The sequence below is a fragment of the Protopterus annectens genome, chromosome 5.part0 (genome assembly GCF_019279795.1).
Source record: "Protopterus annectens isolate FY-2018-M chromosome 5.part0, PAN1.0, whole genome shotgun sequence".
NCBI classification, from domain to species: Eukaryota; Metazoa; Chordata; order Ceratodontiformes; family Protopteridae; genus Protopterus; species Protopterus annectens.
Window position 1 is genome coordinate 1,865,010,582 of NC_056735.1, and position 20,683 is coordinate 1,865,031,264.

A 20,683-nucleotide genomic window follows, 5' to 3' on the forward strand; every position below is an offset into this window, starting at 1 on the left:
AAAGAAACAGTCAACTTTTTCTGGCCTGGAAAAGCTAGGAGTTGATCTTTGATTTGGTTAATTCTATAAGATGTTGGAAATTGAGCTGTTGATCTAGCAAGATCCATAGGTATCTGACATGTAATATTTAAGGTAATGAATAATACCTGTATGTTAACCGATAAGGGGAGACAAAGCAGTGCTAAACACACTAAGAGGAGAAAGGGAACTTCAAAAATTGAACAGTCTTAGGTTTCCGTTTGTAATATAAAAACTGAGGGCTAGTCAGAAACAGGGCTTTCAGCAGTAGGTTTGTAGAGAAACATGTTAGTGAGTTAAACAGAAAGGAGTTGCCCAACATCAAAAATAGAAAAGAACCAATGGCATAAGTTGCCTTTTGTGGAGGAAGGAAAACACCTATACCTGTATTCATAGGTGAAGAGGATATATCTCCTACTTCACATTAGTGTACTAGTGATGAAAATGTTCCAGACTTCAAAGATTTGGAAACAAGCAAAGGACCTTTAAGAAAGCACAGTCAGAGGATAAACTGGGCTTAAGAAAAAATAGCCAGAAAAGGAGAAACAAATGATCAGATTAGCCCCATCCCATACCCATACCAATACTTTGAGTTGAGGAGTGATTTGGAATGTGGGGCAAAGGCAAGAAGAAGTAACAACTCTTAGTCCCTAAAATCTTTTTAGAACACTTACAGTGAAACTAACACATTGATATATTTTGAAGAGATACTTAGGGACGGAAAAAACAGAGCTAGAATGTTAGATTTTATTGGCCTAGTGTAATGAAAGACATTGAGAACATCTGTGACACTTGCCCAGGATGTCAAAATATGTCACCTGTTTGTGAGCTCAGATGTCTGCTGACACCTGTGTCTATTATGGAAGTCCTGCCTAAGCAAATAGTCATGGGTCTTGTAGATACATTGGTAAAACTGACTATTTCAGAATGCAAACTTAAGCTTACCCAATAACGTTTGTTTGGTAGTCTTAAAATTGTCAGGATACATCAGTACTTCAGTTAATTAAATGACATTTATTTGGAATAGCATAGTAGCTCAATAGGAATGATGTAAACACTTCAAACATTTTGCACAAACTGATTAAGGCTAGAGAGAGTGTTGCATTAATGGGGTACATGCATTCTTAAAATGGCAATACCATATAAAAGTCTTAAAGTGGCAGTACTATACATTTACAATATGTGCATTGTAGCATGTTTATTTTACTTGTCATCTCATTTCCTTCTTAAGAGAAACATCTCTTTTTTCAAACCAAGAAGATACAATAGTGAACAATACATTCAACACTAAGAACAAAACTGCAAGCAGTGAATACATACAATCAATGCAATTATTCATTTATTTGAAGTTTCAGACAATCACTTAGCTGTCACCATGACTCTGTCACAATTTTATAGCAGCTGGGCACATGTATTTCTTGGCCACTTTTGGCCATACAAATACCACTGAAACTGGAATAGGAAGCAGATGAATAATTAGAACCTTTATGGTCTCTAAACTAAACAGAGTCAACAGGATCAGAAACTAGAAAACACACTCAGGTGCACTGGTTAGACAGCACACAATCTGTCACAGCAAATAGTTACACTCAAACCTCCTCCCTTGTATCAAATGTTCTGTTGGAATACATCTTTTGTTCATACAATACAGATTTTTTAGACATCAGTCAGGTTCTTCTCAGTTCATTTTGTTTGGATTAGCTCTCTGGAACATTGCATTCAGGTTGGCACTCATACGGAACCCGGTGTATATGTCTTCGATTTCATCTTCTCATTGTACTATCTGTTGTTTGGACCATATAAGATCATCATTTGGTAGTTTTCTGCTCTGTAATAACTGATGTCTCACTTTTTAATTCTCCTCTAACTTCAAGCATACTGTTTAGTTCAGTTGAAGGACAGGTAGTAGATGTGAAAAATGGCATTGGTTGTAAAACATTTTGTACCAAACTTTGGCATTTTTAGTCATTTTGTTTGACTACATTGTACAGAATTACTTTTGGCTCAAGTTTTGACTCTGACATTGAAATGTCAGTTTCCATTTGTCTTAAGCATTAGCTGCAAAGGGCTTACTCTGGTGTCTTTATGAGAAGAAGCCCCATATGCCATGAGACATGTGTGAGGATCTGCCTTAGTATCATTATAGCAGTTTGTAGAGCTTTCTCGGCTTCACCATTTGACTGCAGTTAATGAGGACTTGGGTAGTATAGTTGAAAGTCATAGTCAACAACAAACTGTTGAAACTCAGCAGATACCAGCTGTGTACCATTGTCTAAAACCAGTTCAATATGTAGACCATACCTTGTAAGCATTGTTTTGAATTTGGAGATTTGTTGTTTTGTTGCAGTTGGTTCATGAACTATTTCCGTGTCATGAGAGTTACAGTCCACAACTATGGAGTAGTTTTTGCCTTCAAATGTACACAAATCAGCATCTATTTTTCTCATGGACTTTGAGATAAGGTTGCCAGCAAAGTGGCTCTCAACTCTGCAATGGTTTATGCACAACACAGAACTGACACTTAGACACTAGGTTTATAATGTCTTGATTGATATTTGACCACTATATTGACATTTTGGGCTGTTTCCCGACACTTGATGAGACTCTGATGACCTTTCTCTTATTTGACACACCACTTCAGCTTGCTGAAATAAGGATGCGATAATTCTATGTTAATATACCAGCAAGCAGTCATTTTCAGGTAACTGCAATCTGATAGCATACTATAATGTAGGAGCTCTTTGATTAAGTCCAGTGATTTGGCCATCCATTCTCTACATGTTGGATAACAGCTGGCAAATATTGATCATTCTGAGTAGCTTGCTTAAGCTTGTCTAGTCTTTTGGTAGTTACAGGTCTGGTCAGACTCTGCACATAAGTAGTAACATCTTCTGTGTCAGATAAAAATTGGTCATGTTTATGTTTTCTGGCTAGCATATCTGCAACTAGTTGTTTTCAAGACATAGCTTGCTGTGACATTGAACATTGTCAATCTAATTAACAGTCTTGCTAGCATGTCAGTGGCACTTTGTCTAATGTATATGAGTTAATGAGTGGAACCAATGGTTTATGGTCAGTCTGGAACTGGAAACTCTGTCAAGCATTAATAAGTATCTGATGAATTGTTCTCACAACATCTCATTTGCAAGGTACTTCTTTTTTTCATTTGTATACATCTCTGTTCAGCATTTGGTTATCATTCTAGAGCAAGAAGCAAAAGAACATAAAACGTATTCATTTATTTGGAATAATGATGCACCTAGACCATAGCTACTAGTATTAGTACTCATTACTGTTGGTTTCCTAACATCATTTTATGCTAGGACTGGAATAATAGCAAGCATTTGTTTACTTTGTTACAGGCTTGAACTTGAGAGATCCTATGAGCAAGGTACATTTTTCTTTAACAAGTTAAAGGACAAAGTACTGTCAACAGGTCTAGTACAAACGTGGTCAGGTAAACTGATTATGCCTTGGACTAGTCTTAACTCAGTCACACAAGATGGATTTTCTAACTTGGCTATTGCTCTGATTTTGCTTGCAACAGGTTTCAGTCCGCTACTGCTTACACAATGTCCAAAACACGAAGCTCTGTTTTATTAAAGCAACACTTGTCTTGGATTAGCTTTAAACCAGAATTTTAATAGTGTGCAGCACTGTTTCTAACCTTGAATCATACATTTATTTTGGACCAAAAACTAGTTATTCATAACATCAACATCATTACTATGTGGTCTGTTGAGTAAATTTTTATGCTGAAAGATTTCAGGTGCTGAGGGTATACCAAACGTTAGCCTTTTGAAACAGAACCTTCCTCTTGCAGTAAAAAAGGCCAGTGGCTTTTGACTTTCTTTATCTAAAGGTATTTGCCAGAACCCAGTGGAAGCATCTAGCATAGAGAACATATTAGCATTAACAAACTTGTGTCTTCTAGTGTAGGTAGAATAATCCTTTTTCTCACAGCTGCATCATTGTGCTTTTTAAATCACATATTTACACTTGAACTCACTATGGCCATGGGAGTACACTACTCTTTTGATTTAATTACATTTTCAATTATGTCAAGGCTTTGCATTCAGTTAAGTTCAGCCTCTACATTGGACAGCAAAAGAAATTACACCCTCCTGGATGAGATTAATGCATATGGAACAGCATTCAGTCTTAACTTTCTTTTTTACTGGTTCACAATCAAGCCAGCCAGCTTCACAAAACACATCTGCACTGACTTCATTTATTCTAGAAATTAACCCCATCTCACATGCCACAGCTCCGCTGAGCAGTTTATTTATGTATGAACCATCTAGCACATAAACCCCAAATCAAATTTGTGCCGCTTCTACTCAGACATGGCTAGAAATCTACCAACACACTTGAGGTTGTTTGTAGGACTATGAATTTTTATTTTATTTAAGTATTCATTCATTCATTCATTCATTCATTCATTCATTCATTCATTTATTTACTTAATTTCTTTCTTTCGTTATTTTAGGGTCTATATCACAACTTCAAACTTTTAAAGGTTCAATCGTTGTAATATCGAACCCTAAGGTCCGAAACCCAACAAAACTGAAAGCACAGCACAGCAATTTTTTTCCCCAAGGAAAAAAATCGGTGTTCCATGACAAAAAAAAAAAAATTAACCTTAAACTTAAACTAAAGTGGGGGGCTTCGCCCGCCACACACCCCTACTTAAATACACCAACTCCAAGATCGCACAACAGTATTGGAAATAGCAAAGCCCCGAAATTGGCCCACCAATTTTTTTTCCCTGGGAAAAAAGTCGATGGGCCGTAGCTTTGCTATTTTCAACTTTCAGATTTTAGGGTTCGATATTACAATGTTTGAACTTGTTTTAGTTTGACGTTGTAATATAGACCCGTTATTTTACTTTTGGTTAAACCCACAGGATTCAAGTATCACTTTTCAGGAACAATCTAGTAGCATTGTATGGTTAGGTGGCTTTTTTAGAATAATACAGCAGGCAAAAGGAGGTAGGATTCCAAACTCTGCTACAGAAAGCAGCTCATTAATGGTCAAGAACCTTAAACCTCTGCACTAACTACCAGACAATTTCAGATGTTCTTTGTCTCCCATTGCTGCAGTCCTTACATATGGGTACTCCGCTGTCCACAATCGGCCTGAATACCAAAGGGCTAGAACCGGCGTCGGTCATCGGCGCCCGAGACTGACGTCAGTACGTGCCAGTACAAATGCGCATGACCGACGCCATAACCTCTGTCTTTCTTGCCGCGTGGTCCTAAGCAGAAGCAGCATTTGCAAGTGCCGTTCGGCGTTCTGGAATTGTCAGTTTTCGAGTTTCAGACCGGAGACCAAGTTGGGCTAAGTACCCCGTTGGGGACACTTTTGTCTTTTTCTTGTTTCAGTATTGACGGATGTCAGAAAAAGTTAATAACTGTATTTCTTGTGGGAAACAGATTCCTCATAGGGATTACCATTCACTCTGTATTCCTTGTTTGGGGCCTGAGCACGACGTTGTTGGGTGTCGCTTTTGTGCTACTTTTAACAAACGTACTATTAAACGTCGGTTGGACTGTGCTAGGCTGGTGTTTGGTAAACGTTGTAATTACAACATGCCGTCGGATTCGCCGACGCCTGGTTCTTCTAAAAAACGCAAAGAGAAGTCTTTGCGGTCCAAACAGGATGAGTCATCCACTCCGGACGCCGGTTCTGGAGAACCACTGACTACTTCAGCAGCTCCTTCTGAAAGTTTACCTGAGTCTCAAGGGGAGCCTTTGTTACTACAGGAAGTGGCTTCTCCTGTGTTAGGCCAGGCTGAGGGTGCTTCTCTGATGTCAGTGGTTCCCTCCCCTCATAGGGTAGTTAGGCCTCCTCCTTCTCAAAGCAAAGCCCATTCTAAGTCTAAGTCTGCCCCTGCTGGTGCTAGTCCCCAGGATCCAGCTCCTAGGAAGCACATGTTAAAGATGGCTGAAGATTTGATTACTTTAATTAGGGGTTATATGCCCCCCCCCCCTGCAAAGAGGCCCAGGGTAGAGACAGAGTTGGAGGGTTTGGTTCAGTCTTCCAATGAGTCAGATTCCTCTGTAGAAGAACTTCAGGATTTCCCTCCCTATTCTGATTCGGAGGCTGAGGACACTACTCCCTCTGCGTCCCCTCCAGAAGATTTTTCTTTCTCTGAGACTTTGCATTCCATGAGGGAACATTTCAAATGGGAGGGCCAGGATTATTCTGATTCTCGAAAAAGGCTAAGAGAATTCTTGTTTTTGCCTCAGCATAGGCCCTTGGCTATTCCCCCTGTACTGGATGTTGTTCAGGATGTATTTTCTGAGGCTGCCCTTAACTCAGATTCTCTGCCTCCTGCCCCGGTTAAACCAGATAGATACTACAGGGTTCCGGAAGCTCACAAGTACTTATATAAGAGTCCTAGGGCTGATCCAGAAACTATTACTCAAGGCCCCAAAGGTGTTAGGGCTTCTGTGGTTAGGAATCCAGTTCCTCTGGACAAGGATGCTAGGGCCCTGGATAGGTGGGGTAAAAAACTGTATACCTCTTCTACTTTGGCTATGAGAGCTTTAAATTGTCAGTTTCATATGCTCAGGTATCAAAATTATTTGCTGGGCCAATTGAAATGTAAAGTAGATGCTTTAGCTGAAGGTATTGAATGTAAGGAGCTTCAGGATTTAGTGCATGCTTCAGACCAAGTTGGTAAGCATTCTTTGCAGTGTGGTTTTGATGCTTTACAGGCTTCTTCCAGGGTGGCTGCTACTAGTTCAGTTGTTCGCAGGCATGCCTGGCTTAAAGATCAGACCTTGTCGGAGCATGTTAAGGCTCGAATTATGGATGCTCCTCTGCAATCTGATGTTCTTTTTGGCCCTCCAGTAGAATCAGTTTTGAAAAAAATGGAGGAAAAAGCTAAGTCTATGCAGACAGTTAAGGACTTTTTACAGGTTCAGCCCCCTAAGTTCAGTAGGAATTGGCCTGCTAAGGGATGGTCTTTCCCCTCTTCGGATTATCAACCTAGGGGCAGGTCGAGGCGAGGTAGAGGTAGGGCTTCCTCTCAGGGCCCTGTTACTTCTAGGTCTTTGAGTTCTTCTACCCCTTCTGCTGGGGAGGGCAGGGGTCAGTCCTTTCGGAAACAGACCCAATGACCTTTGTCTTCAGCTGCCGGACTCTGCCTTGCTGGCAGCTCCTCTAGGAGGAAAACTGGGACTTTTCAAAAGGAATTGGCATTTGGTTACCCAAGACAAATGGGTATTGGACATAATAAATCGAGGCTACAAATTTTATTTTCACACATTCCCTCCTTTCAAAGGTATGCCGGATGTGCCTCATCAGCAAAGACTGGAAGCACAGGCACAAATTTCTTCTCTGCTTCAGTTTGGAGCAATACAGGAAGTACCTTCTGCAGAAAGAGGCACAGGGTTTTATTCCCGTCTTTTCTTAGTGCCAAAGAAAGGAAATACTTGGAGGCCAATTCTGGATTTGTTCATTCTAAACACCTTTCTTGAAATTCCAAAATTCAAGATGTTAACACTGCAACAGCTGTTACCTATGCTGGGCAAAGATCACTGGATGGTGACTCTGGATCTCAAAGAGGCCTATCTTCACATTCCTATCAGGCCCAGTTGCAGAAAATTCCTGAGATTTCGGAATGGGAATTTGCATTATCAGTTCTCTGCATTGCCCTTTGGCTTGTCTACTGCGCCCAGGGTATTCACAAAAGTCCTGGCTCCAGTAATAGCTTTTCTCAGACTAACAGGAATTCAAATTTATCCTTATCTGGATGACTGTTTGATTCTGGCTCAAGGCAAGCACGAACTTCTTCAACATCTGCAGTATGTAATGACAGTTTTAAGTTGCCTAGGGTATTCTGTGAACGAAATAAAGTCCAGTCTAGTACCCTCACAAGAGATGTGTTTTCTGGGTGTAAGACTGAATACAGCTGCTCAGATGGCATTTCTTACCCCGGACAAACAAAGAAATCTTCACCTATACTTCCAACAGCTATCAGTAATGTCCAGGCTGACTGCAAGGACAGTCCTTCAAGCCTTGGGGTTCATGGCATCTTGCATTCTAGTACTTCCCAATGCCAAACTGCATATGAGGAAGCTACAATGGTATCTCAAAAGCGTTTGGACTCAACACAGCCACGATTTGGACACTGTCATTCGGATTCTACCTTGCATTTAGAAAGAATTTCTGTGGTGGGCTCAGGAATGTCACCTAAACAAGGGGCTCTCTGTGACCCAACCAGAGGCAAGTCAGATATTAACGACAGACGCCTCAGAGTCAGCCTGGGGAGCTCATTTCAGAGGAAAATGGATTCAAGACCTTTGGCCCCCAGAGCTACTTCACTTGCATATCAACATGAAAGAGATGCTGGCAGTTCAATTTGCTTTGGAAGGATTCAAGAGCCTACTTCAACCAGGACTGGTGTTGATTCGAACAGACAACACAACTGTCATGTGGTACATCAACAAGCAGGGGGGAACTCATTCTTACCCTCTTTGCAGACAAGCAATGCTGTTATGGGAAACTGCTTTGAATCTGCACATCACTCTTCGAGCACAGTTTCTGCCAGGAGCACAAAATTCGTTAGCAGATGTTCTGAGCAGACAAATTGTGGATCCTCACGAATGGAAATTGGACCCTCAGGTATTTCTTCAGTTGACCAGGGCTTGGGGAACTCCAGGCATAGATCTGTTCGCTTCTCCTCTGAATTTCCAACTGCCACTGTTTTGCACAAGGCTGTTTCATCCAAAAGCCTGGAAAATAGATGCACTATCCTTCAGTTGGAGCAACCTTCACGTGTATGCTTTTCCTCCTTTGCCTCTTCTTCCAAAGGTGCTGTTGAAAGTCAGGGGGGACAAACCTTGCATGATCCTTATAGCACCGGATTGGCCTCGTCAGCATTGGTACCCTCTGTTGAGGAGCTTAATTCATGGAACACCTTGGCCATTACCACAGATTCCTCACTTATTGTCTCAGGAAAACAATCAATTTCTCAATGTCAGGGTGCAATCCCTACACCTGACAGCCTGGCATTCTGTTTTAGAGAAGGAGGGCCTTCAGCTCCCTCAACAAGTTTTGGATGTTATTTTAGAAGCCAGGCGTCCTAGTACTCGAAAAGTTTATGCTGATAAATGGAAGAGATTTTTTCTTTGGAGTTCAGATAAAGGCTTTGATGTCAAATTGCCTAATTTAAGTTGTACATTGCAATATTTGACTATTTTATTGGACAAGGGTTTGTCCTTCTCTTCTATAAAAGTGCATGCTGCAGCTATTTCTGCTCACTATGATTGTGACCCTCCTTTATTTTCACATCCATTGGTTAAACAGTTTCTTAGAGGGGCAAAGAATATAAGACCCCCATGGAGGGCTCCTACTCCTACCTGGGATCTTAATTTTGTTTTGGAAAATCTGACTCTGCCTCCTTTTGAACCTGCAGCTACAGCTGAATTGAAGTTGTTGTCTTGGAAGACTGCTTTTTTATTGGCTGTTACTTCTGCTAGAAGGGTGTCTGAATTACAGGCCCTCATGGCAGTGGAACCTTTTCTGATTTTTCACAAGGACAGAGTTTCCTTACGTACTAATCCTACTTTTCTGCCTAAAGTGATTTCTAATGTGGCATTGAACCAATCTATACATTTGCCTACTTTTTATGCTGACCCCCAAAATGAAGGGGAAAAAGTTTTGCATTCTTTGGATGTACATAGGCAGTTAAGGTATTATTTGTTCAGAACCAAAGAGTTCAGAAGATCTCAACAATTATTTGTTTCGTTTGCTTTGACTTCACGAGGGAAAGCTGTCTCCAAACAAACTATTTCCAAGTGGATTGGCCATTGTATTGCTTTTTGTTACTCTCATCATGGAAAGGAGGTTCCAGTTGGGATCAGGCCTCATTCTACTAGGGCTACGGCCACCTCTACTGCTTTTTTGAGAGGGGTAGCTACTAAAGACATTCTAGAGGCAGCTACTTGGAGTTCTGTACATACCTTTACAAAGCATTATCATTTACCTCTTTATTCTAGGTCTAGGGCTGGGTTTGCCACTGCAATCTTACAGGGCATGTTAGCAGCTCCTACTGCTATTTAGTTAGCCAGCCTCCCTTTTTTCCATTGCTCTGGGATTCTACCCATATGTAAGGACTGCAGCAATGGGAGACGAAGAACATAGTACAGTTTTGTACCTACCATAAATGTAGATGTTCGAGGATCTCCATTGCTTTTCCCTCCCTCCTTCCCCCCTTTTCTTTTTAGGTTGGGGTTTGGGTGGTGTTTTTTGCATTCTGACGTCTGAGGCAAGAAAGACTGAGGTTATGGCGTCGGTCATGCGCATTTGTACTGGCACGTACTGACGTCAGTCTCGGGCGCCGATGACCGACGCCGGTTCTAGCCCTTTGGTATTCGGGCCGATTGTGGACAGCGGAGTACCCATATGTAAGGACTGCAGCAATGGAGATCCTCGAACATCTACATTTATGGTAGGTACAAAACTGTACTTTTCTGCTTCATGCAGCTGCAGACACTTTGAAAAACTGCCTTATGTAGCATGTGATATTACAATAATATTAGCCCCTGTGTCGCTCTTGAAACTTACTGGAATTCTGACTTGCTGGTCTGTTTCTACATCTTCTACCATATACAGTACACTAGTCTGATTCACTATGTTAAGAGTCACTTTGTACATTTGTTAGGCTCATACTTACTCTACTTTTATAGTGTTTGTTTTATTTTCTCAGAATTATGCCTCTTTTCAAAATTGCCATTAACTTTACATTTTACATCACACATATTATTTGCCATGTTTCAATTGACAGTTTACTTTTTAACCAGTTCTACTTCTGTAGCAACTTTTTCCAAAGTTAAACTAACTTTAAGTTGTAACTTTTGAGGCACTTCCACATCAGCCAGGCCAATCAAAAGTCTGTCATGGATTTGTTAAGCTTTTGTGCTATTAAACCCACAATTTTTACCCAGTTCATACAATTGTCTTACAAACATTGCAATAATTTTACCCTCTCTTGCACACATCTCTGGAAACATGCCTTTTCATATAATTTATTTCCTTTTGGCATAAAATGTACATTGAGTTTGCTAATCACAGTCTAATATGTAACACTTTGGCCCTCTGGAAATTAAAAGGATTGTATATGGCCTCTACTTCACATCTGAACTTATGTCTCCAAGCAGGCCAGCTGAAATGTTTTGAGAAGACAAATGACTCTGGTAGATTAAATTCCTTCACTATTGAAAAAAACATTTTTTTTTCTGGCTTGCACATCAGAAATTTGGTAAAGTGATTATTTTATAAATTAAAACAGCCTTTTATTAGTAAAATAATGCTAAGCTTGGTGGATTCACTCTGAACATTTTGTGTTGTTTTTAAACTGTCAAGGCATTTTCTCAGTTTTTGCTCATCAAGAAAATCCCACTTGTCAGAATGCATACTTATGGTCACCTAGTAATATTCATTAGTAGTCTTAAAACTGTCAGGATATAATAACATTTTAGTAAAATAAACAATATTTCCTAGGAACAACATGGCAGGTCAATAGAAATGATGTTAACACTTCAAGCATCTCACACTGACTGTGGTTAGAGAGAGCTGTGCATTATAGAGTACATACATTCTTACGTCAGCAAAACTGTACAACAGTTGTAAAATGACTATGGCAATATTATTGATTTACAATATGTACAAACATTTTAGTAGCTGTAGCCAAAAAAATCCACCAAGAGATAGCTGTTGATTTTATTATATAACCCTCCCGTGTATGCTATCTCTTGGTGGATTTTTTGGGCTTTTAGGCAGTTTGTACCATTGAGATAGCTTAATTCTCGCAGTGACTGGTTTCATTTTATCATCCATTTTAGTAGTTGTATTTTACTTATCACATGCTTCCAACCCTTTCTAGTAATTATTTACTGTGGCACAAAGTTTCCTGAACTAATAACCCTACAAAATGTCAGTGTTAAGTCAATAACCAGAAAATTGTGCTTTTTTTTTTCTCCAAGCTACAGATTCACAAAGAAATACTCATAGACAATAGAATCCCAGTTAAGTCTAGGATAATGTATCAGATTTACCAATGTTTTAGGGTAAAACAGTTAAGAACTGATGAGTTAGTGCAGTACATTAACAAAACTCTGTCTGTGCTGAAGAAGACCATAGAACAAGATGGTAAAAACTGAGATGAGTTACCTCCTTTTTGTTATAAGAGTTTCCCTATATTTAATAGGATTTACCCCCATTTGAGTTTATAGTATGGTAGAACTTCCTGGGGCTTGTTGGACATAGCAAAGGGGACTTTGAAAAAGAACAAAAAATATATATATTTAAAAAGTGCAATTGCATACTTTGCAGACTTACATGATAGGTTAAAACTTGTTATGCAAGCAGTTAACTCATTCACTCCAGGGGAGCTCAGGAAGTTTGCATTGTAACTTCCAATGGGCGAAGCCTAAGCCTTTTGATAGAATCAAATTATGTCCTCACATTTCAAACAAATGTTCATATCTCTGGAACCATAGGGATTATGAAAGAAGTATAAATGGCAAACCCTTCAACACAAACTATTTTACAGTGGTAGTATTCTTTAGGTTCTAGGTCTTAAACTGAATTTTATAAGTCACAGTAAATACAGTAACTATTACGTTTGTAATATTTTGTAAACAACTTACAATATCTCAGCAACCACTCAATTTACACACATACTATCAGTATAATTTTATTCATCTAGCCACGAGCTTTCATATGAGGTTAAGGAGTTCTGTCTGTGTTACTTAGTTGTTGAGATATTTAGAAAAAATGAAAATTATGTCTATATAAATTAATATAATAAAAACAACAGTTAATATCTCTTTGCCTGTGCTAGACAGTGGTCAGATATTAATGGAGTTGTTTGCCACTATGTAAGCTTTAAGATGAAGTTTTTTAAAACATTGTACATAGCATGGTTTTAGAATTATTAATGCAAGTATGAGCAAGCAATATTTGATGTCTAAAGAGGCATCAGTAGGAGTTAACTGCAGATGCACCTGGAGGCGTCACTCGAATGTAATGAGTTGGAAAATATGCAAAGGACACAAAAGATGCATAGAGGGTGTATAATAAAAATACTAGACTTATGGAGTTTATACCAGGGGACAAGGTGTTAATATTAATTCCCTTTACTGAAAGTAAGTTCCTACCAAGATCGCAAGGACCATAGCAGGATGACAACTACCCCTTGAGGTAGTACAGAAACCAAATGAAGTGAACTAATTTAAAAGACAAACCGGAAAGAGAAAGAGCAGATATGCCTAAATGTTTCAAAACTATGAAGGGAAGCTGAAGCTTTTTTAGTCAGCCTGGGAGCTAACATGGGAAATCTGTCCTTGATCTGAGATTCAGGAGCAAAAGAGTTTTCACTAAGAAAAAAATATTTTTTTCTGAGCTACCTGGTAGAAATTATTTAATGCGTTACACTGAAACTTCACTTGGTGAGAAGGTAAATGTAAAAATGTATGGAATTCCAGAGCCCCCAGAGTAATGTAATAAATGAAGAAGTGAAACAAATGCTTAACCTAGGAGTTATTTCTGAGTCCCTAATTGAATGGAGCAGTCCAGCTGTGTTACTTGCTAAGCTGGCAGCTCCACAGTTTTTGTGAATGATTTCCGAAAACTGAATGATATATCCAGATTCAATGTATAGAGTGGATGAGCTCATAAAAAGGCTAAACAGAGCAAGGGTCTTAACCACCCTAGATTTAACCAAGGGGTACTGTCAGATTTCCCTCACCCATGAAGCCAAAGAAAGAAGAAGATAAGAAGTCTTTTTTTTTGTCTTTTAGTATCAGAAATATTTGGCTTAGGGATTTATGCCTCTTCTGCAACATTAACAAAATGATTTGCAAATACAGGTATATTTCACAGAGGATTCCACTGCTATGGAATAGATTTCCCATCCACATAAAACAAAGTTCATCCCTATCCATTTTTGAAGTGCAACTTAGATCTATGGATGGGAAACAGAAAATTTACCTCAGGACTATTAATGGACAGATGCAGCTCTTAAATGCTTTATCCCATGCATAGTTTCCCTCAAATTATCTATGGTATGATCCCAGTTATTTATTTATTTTTTTTAGGAGTACTATATAATTATCAACCATGGGATGGGTAAGGCCAATCTACAACCAAAAAGGACAAGTTTTTAATGCACAAAAAGGGAAAGTGGCTAGGCTTAAAATGGCCCACAAGGGCAGCTAGCCTAATACTTACATAGGAATCTGTAAGTTTTCTTCCCCCTGAAGTTTTTATTTTTTCATTATATTGTCTTACCTTTTGGACTTCAGAGAGCTCCTTCTAATTTAAAAAGACTCATGGATAAAGTTATGAAATCTCATTGCAAGTACACAGCTGAATTCTTTGATGATGTAATAATTTATTCAGTAGATATGGAATCACATTTATCCAAAATACAATCTGTGCTGGATTCTTTAAGAAAGGCAGAACTTAACAGTTAACGCTGCCAAAACAAACCTTTGGTAAGTGATTGAGAGAGGCTTATTAAACCCTAAACAGTCAAAATAGAAGCTGTAAAGCAATGACTGGTACTTAGCACCAACTGAGAAGTGAAAGTTATGTTAAGACTAACAGGCTACTAATGAAATATGCACCCAACTTTGCTGCCATAGCCTGTCCTCTGATAGACTTTATAAAAGGTAGTCACCTATCCATATAAAGTGTGCCACAGCAGTAGATGAGGCTTTTAATCAGCTAAAAGCTGCCTTATGTTCAGAGCTTATCTTGGTTTCCCCCTGAATTCTCTAAACGTTTTATCATGTATACCAATGCATTCAAAGTAAGACTAAGAGCTTTGTTATCTCAGGAAGTATGGAATGAAGAACATCCAGTTTTGTACCTTAGTAGGAAGCTAAGTAAGGCTGAGACAAGATACTTTGCCACAGAATGAGAATGCATGGCTAGCAAATGGGCACTAACATCTTACCATATTTTTACTGGGATATAGCTTCACTTTTTTTTGTAACTGACTATGCCACTCTGCAATGGTTGTACATGCAGTGGGATTCAAACATTAAGTTATGTAGGCGGGTTTTATCACCACAGCTATTTCGTTTTCATCATTAGATATAAGCTTGGCAAAAGCCACAATAATGTAGATGGAGTATCCTCGTCACATAACCTATACCATTCAGAATAGAACTGGGAGTTCTATGCTGGTAGTGGGATACTTGTGGCATAGTAGCTATTTGATATGTCAGCAATGTTGTTTTGATGTGCTGTATATACACCATATAATCTGGTAAGAACGTGATGGTGGTAGCGTACAAAACGTATTACTACAGTAAAAATTGGAATAGCATAATCTAATGACAAAAACTTGTGAAGGACTGTTAAAAGAAGGGGCTGGAAGCTCACAATGCCAGAAATGTTAGACTCTCACGTTGAGGGATTTCAAGGCCAAGAGTGGAGACTCTTGGTAGACTTGGACCTGAAGAAATTATTAAAATACCAGATGAAGTGAAGGAATTGAAGGAAGCTTAAGGAGTACCAGGAGCCAATATGTGGATTTACTCAAGGAGTACCAGCTGCTTTACTGTGGATGCATTTTGGGATTGCAAGGCAGCTGAATCACAGTGTAACACCAAGCCTATGAATAGTAAACAGTATTGTGGTTCAGTGAGAGAATTTAAAAGTGGACTAACAAACACAGACCTAAACTATAAGTGACCAGAAGTATGTAAAACAATAGTGTGCTTTTTTCTTTTAAGCTAAAATGAACTTTGTCTTGACTTTTTCACTGCAAATAAACTGAACTTAACTTGAAGATACTATCTCCAGTGCATTAGTATATATATATATATATATATATATATATATATATATATATATATAGGTTTCTCTATCAATAACTCGACACATAGGTGCTAGAGTCTACCAATGCCTGAAACCACTCAGCAAAAGTCAGAATATAGACTATAGACATACCTGAAAAAATACTCAACCCCAAAACTCCCTACTACTTTGGCCCAGGAACAAGCGTTACCATGGGTCCAGAAGGGGGCAAGTTTGGATAGTCAGTGATGTCAGTTTTTGACATTCTGAACTTCGGGATATAGGAATTGCACAGCTGGACTCAGCCAGATAGGAACCATATGTAATGTAATATAATATAATATTATATATATATATATATATATATATATATATATATATATATATATATATATATATATATTAATGTCTCTACAACAATGTAGTTATTAATAATTTGTATTTTGTTCTACCCAACATTTTTTTTAGCTTGGGTTTCTCTTTCTCATAATGTTCTCTGAATCCTCAAAATATGTGAATATTTTGCCATACTGCCTTATGCTAGATTTTTGCTGCATTTAGTTAGAATAACAACACTTAGAATTACTCCTTGCTCTAAGGAAACTCTAGATAAGTGTCTGAAAGTTTATTCCATTAATACTCACTGGTTTATGGCAGTTATCATGTTTTACACACACTACTATATGGAGTTTTCTCTTTGGTTACAAAATGGTGCTCAAGTTATAGTTAAAAAAGGAATAAAGTCAGCAGATCATGTCAGTCTTTTTCTGTCACTGGTGTGAGCTCTCTGCGCTTGTAAACTACAAAACAAAATAGCTGTGAATTCCAAAAGGTTCAATAGTTTATAGTCCCGGGAGAGGGGAATAAGGCAGATGTGTATGACATGAAATAGTATAGCACATGTGAATTTCTAGAGATTCAGTACATTTGTGAGCTCAGCTAGTAGGAAATCCAGTTATGTGGGATTTTTCCTGGGCAAAAAAAATACAATGTGATGGGAAAGCTGGATTAAGAACAAGGAAGATACATTCCTCAAGAAAGTATCATAAGATTTCATTCAATCCAAACACAATGTGTACTTAGGAAGCTAAATGGTATAGAAATATCATAGAAGAGAAGAAACAGCTAAGTCATGCTTTTAAATTACGTGACAGTGTCAAGATCATTTTATAAGAAAAAAGTACATTTTGGGAAAAGAAAATGTTGTGTTTAGGACATAGTTGTCCTTTGGAGAAAAAGTAAAAGAAGGTTAAGAACACAAACCTGAGAGAGACAGTGGGTTACTTAGACATTTCATAATCAGATTATTAAAGTAAGCAGTAATTCTGGATGCTGTCATTCTAAGTGAATGGAAAGAACCTCCTGCAGATGCTTGTAGGGAATTACATCTTCTGAAGACACAGAGAACATTCTGGAAAAGAGAAGGTTTAGTCAAAATACAAAAATCATATTAGTATACCTGCCCTTTTCATGTCATTTAGGGTTAGTAGAAAATAAAATTTAGTAATAACTACTTGCTGTTTTTTTTATTCAGCATCTGATCACTGTGGTCCTTTAAGGCTGTATCATATTTTCCTTAGTTATATGTTTGCACCATTAAGCAAAGTTTGAGATCAAAAGACACTAATGGCACAATTAAGGTCTATCCATTTCAAAACCTACGGCAGATCCAGGGAGTGGTGCAGGAAATGTACTAATTGCAGTATCCCAAAATACATAGCTCATTTAGTGTGTTTTGGTGGCATGCAATATTGGAACCACAGGCTTGTGACAATAGCAATAAATTATGCATTTGTCAAGAAAATGACCAATAACATTTCAAGCAGAAGGACTAGGTAGTCCAGGCATTTTCTTCCTGGTATATTGATTGCAAGCTAATATGGTTTGAATTACATTGTTTTCTTTGCAAATATCTGACTTTGCCAATCATGCCCAATACTTTCAAAGAGCAAGTATCATATTACTGATTATAGTACTGCTCCATATCCATCCATCCATCCTCAACCCCTTTTTCCCATATGAGGTCAGGGTGTCACTTCAATAGTGGCAGTCATCTCAAGCCAATGTTTACACTGCCGGGTGGCTAGCCCTGCCTCAGTAGTTCATGTGTACCACCACACTTGCACACACACTCGCACCTATGGGCAATTTAGAGTGCCCAATCCAACTTTGCATGTCTTTGGAATGTGGGAGGAAACCGGAGCACCCGGAGAAAATCCACTCAACTGCAAGAAGGACATGCAGACTCTGCACAGAAGGCACCACAGCCAAGAATTGAACCAGAGGACCTCTTGCTGTGATGCGACAATGTTAACCGCTGCACCACCCCATATGCCCTTATAACAAAAGTTGTTGTTTCAGGGTGGGGGGGGGGGTCCAGAGTTAGACTACTCATAGTAACTACAGACTTCGCTAACATTTCCAAAACACTTTTCTAAAATTTTAACTTCTACCCACTAAAATCTTCTACTTGACATATGAAGTTTTTTTTTTTTTTTTTACTCTGGGTGTCTTGTTTGATGTTGCTGTAGTGGAAGTTTTGAAACCTCCTGCATTATAATAGTATCATTTATCCATAACAAAAATGAAAAAAAAATTAATACTGATAAACTGTTGCATTACCCACAGGTATGAGAAATCCTGGAACAAGGTGAATAAGACAAAACTACTTCAAGATGCTCTGGAAAGAGCTGGCCGAAAAGACTTATCCGACAAACTTCGCTGTCTACACTGGGGGCATCAGAAACTAAGCAAGAAAGTAGAGCTTCCTTCAGCTTTTCCTTTTCTCATCACTGTGCACAAAACCATCAACAATAAAGACGGGCTTAAGAAAATTAATGAACTTCATTGCAGTTACAAATAGAATCAGTAATCAGGCTCTGGCTATTCTGCCAGTGGCACATTTTGCTACATTTAACAGGCTACTAAATGCCTTTTAATAGATCCTGCTTTCTGAATGTCATTATGCTAGCTATATTTTAAGATGTGTTCACAGAAGACTTGTATTTTCATTGAATCAAACCCATCTTAAGTCACAATAAATTAAGGATACCAGTATCAGAAAGTATAGACTATTTTATTTACTTTGACAAACAAGAGTTGCACACTTTATGATAAATACATGATCATTACATTTGCTGTTTTCATCGCATGTTAAATGATCAGTACTTTATTTTAGCTAGTAGCAGAATTTGTCTTAAAGTTGGAATGCAATTAAAAGGATCTGGGTAAATATGCAGTGTACCCTGATAGAATCAAAGAGACATACCAGTTGAACTATATATCCTATTAAAGGCAGTAATATTCTGTCTGATCCTCCATGGTTGTTACTTGAGAATATGGTGCAGTCTTTGGTTTCCTGCAGGCAACAAACAATTATAATAAATTTAACTAAATATAACCTATGTAACAAGATAAAACAGGTACACTACAATAAAAAATCTATTTCCAGTGGATTAATTTTAAAGACTCATTTTGCTAATCCTTATCAAAATACATTACTGTAAACCAAAACTGGTTGATGGACAGCCCTACAGCCACCACCCAGTCCCCAGCCTATTTTGTTTGGCCTGAGCCTAATCTTAAACACAAACAGACTGTAGTTTTCTGCATTTATTAGCTGTCCTTTGCATCTGCAGCCATCTATCCCCATTTTCACAGCAGTGTGTCCTAAATTATTATTATTTATTGGACCATGCATATCACACATTTCTGAAACTCTAGTGGAGTGCAGAACCATGCTGTACTGTGTGTGTGTGTGTGTGTGTGTGTGTGTGTGTGTGTGTGTGTGTGTGTGTGTGTGTGTGTGTGTGTGTGTGTGTGTGCGTGTGTGTGCGTGTGTGTATGTATGTTGGAGGTAGGGTGTATACATGTACTTTTAAAACATGGAAAAGTGAGATGGTTCCTGTATCCATCTAGTCACATACCATAAGATCAATACATCTCAGTGAGAGCAATGGTACTGCCAGGGTCAGAGTTCCCGAGTGAATAGTAGAACTGGGAGGTGGAAACTGTCCATTGGATCATCTGATCACATGGATAAAGCAAGTCTGGACATCTACATTTGTATTGTCAACATGAATATCTGAATTGTGGTTTGTGGTCTACACTCTTGTGGCAGGAGTGGTAGCTTACATCCTTCTAAGTTGGGAATTGCTGGTTGAAGGTATATTGTGTCTCTTATCCTAAAAGTGTCTTAGTTCTGGTTTAAGCACTTGGGCTTCAGGCCAGTTACTTTACATTAAGAAGCTTTGTGGTCTACACTCTTGTGGGAGGAGAGGGTAGCTTCTGCCCTTCTGACCTGAGAATTGCTGGTTGAAGGCTTATTGTGCCTGTTTATTTGAACTGTGTTTTTTTCTGAAATTGGTGCACTTTGTTTGATGTAGCATAGACTAGAGTCAGACTTGCTAAGTCTAGTTCTGTTTGTATAACTTGAGCAGTAAACCAGGCCATCTTTTGTTGAAGAGGGTTAATCTGCACCCTAGTGGCAGGAGTATGCAGTTAGAAATAATCTGATTGAAGGTTGCTGGAACAGGGCTCAGTTCTGAGCTTTTTTATTGGTTAATTTGTTTAACTCAGTTTGCTCTCGTTCACTGTATAAGCAAATCTAAGCCATTGGCTGATCTCTGCAAAATTTAAGTAGAATTGTTTACTGTATACTGCACTTTTGAACTGCATTTTACCATATCACTGCTTATTTGAACTTTTTTCATGAAATTGTTGCATTTTGTTTGCTGTAACATAGAGTTAGACCTTCTGAATCTAATTCTGTTTATATAACTTGAGCAGTAAACCAGGCCATCTTTTGTTGAAGATGGTTCCCCAGCACCCTAGTGGCATGAGT

General features: G+C 38.6%; 1 protein-coding gene across 1 annotated transcript in view; it reads left to right on the forward strand.

Annotated features, from left to right (window-relative positions):
• Nucleotides 1-18,886, forward strand: part of LOC122801954 (THO complex subunit 1-like) — a 137,978-nt gene extending 119,092 nt beyond the window's left edge. The window contains exon 3 of the mRNA XM_044071694.1: nt 18,469-18,886. Within this exon, the coding sequence (XP_043927629.1) occupies nt 18,469-18,703 (235 nt within the window). The 3' untranslated portion in view covers nt 18,704-18,886. The remainder of the gene's footprint in view (nt 1-18,468) is intronic.
• Nucleotides 18,887-20,683: the final 1,797 nt, after the last annotated feature.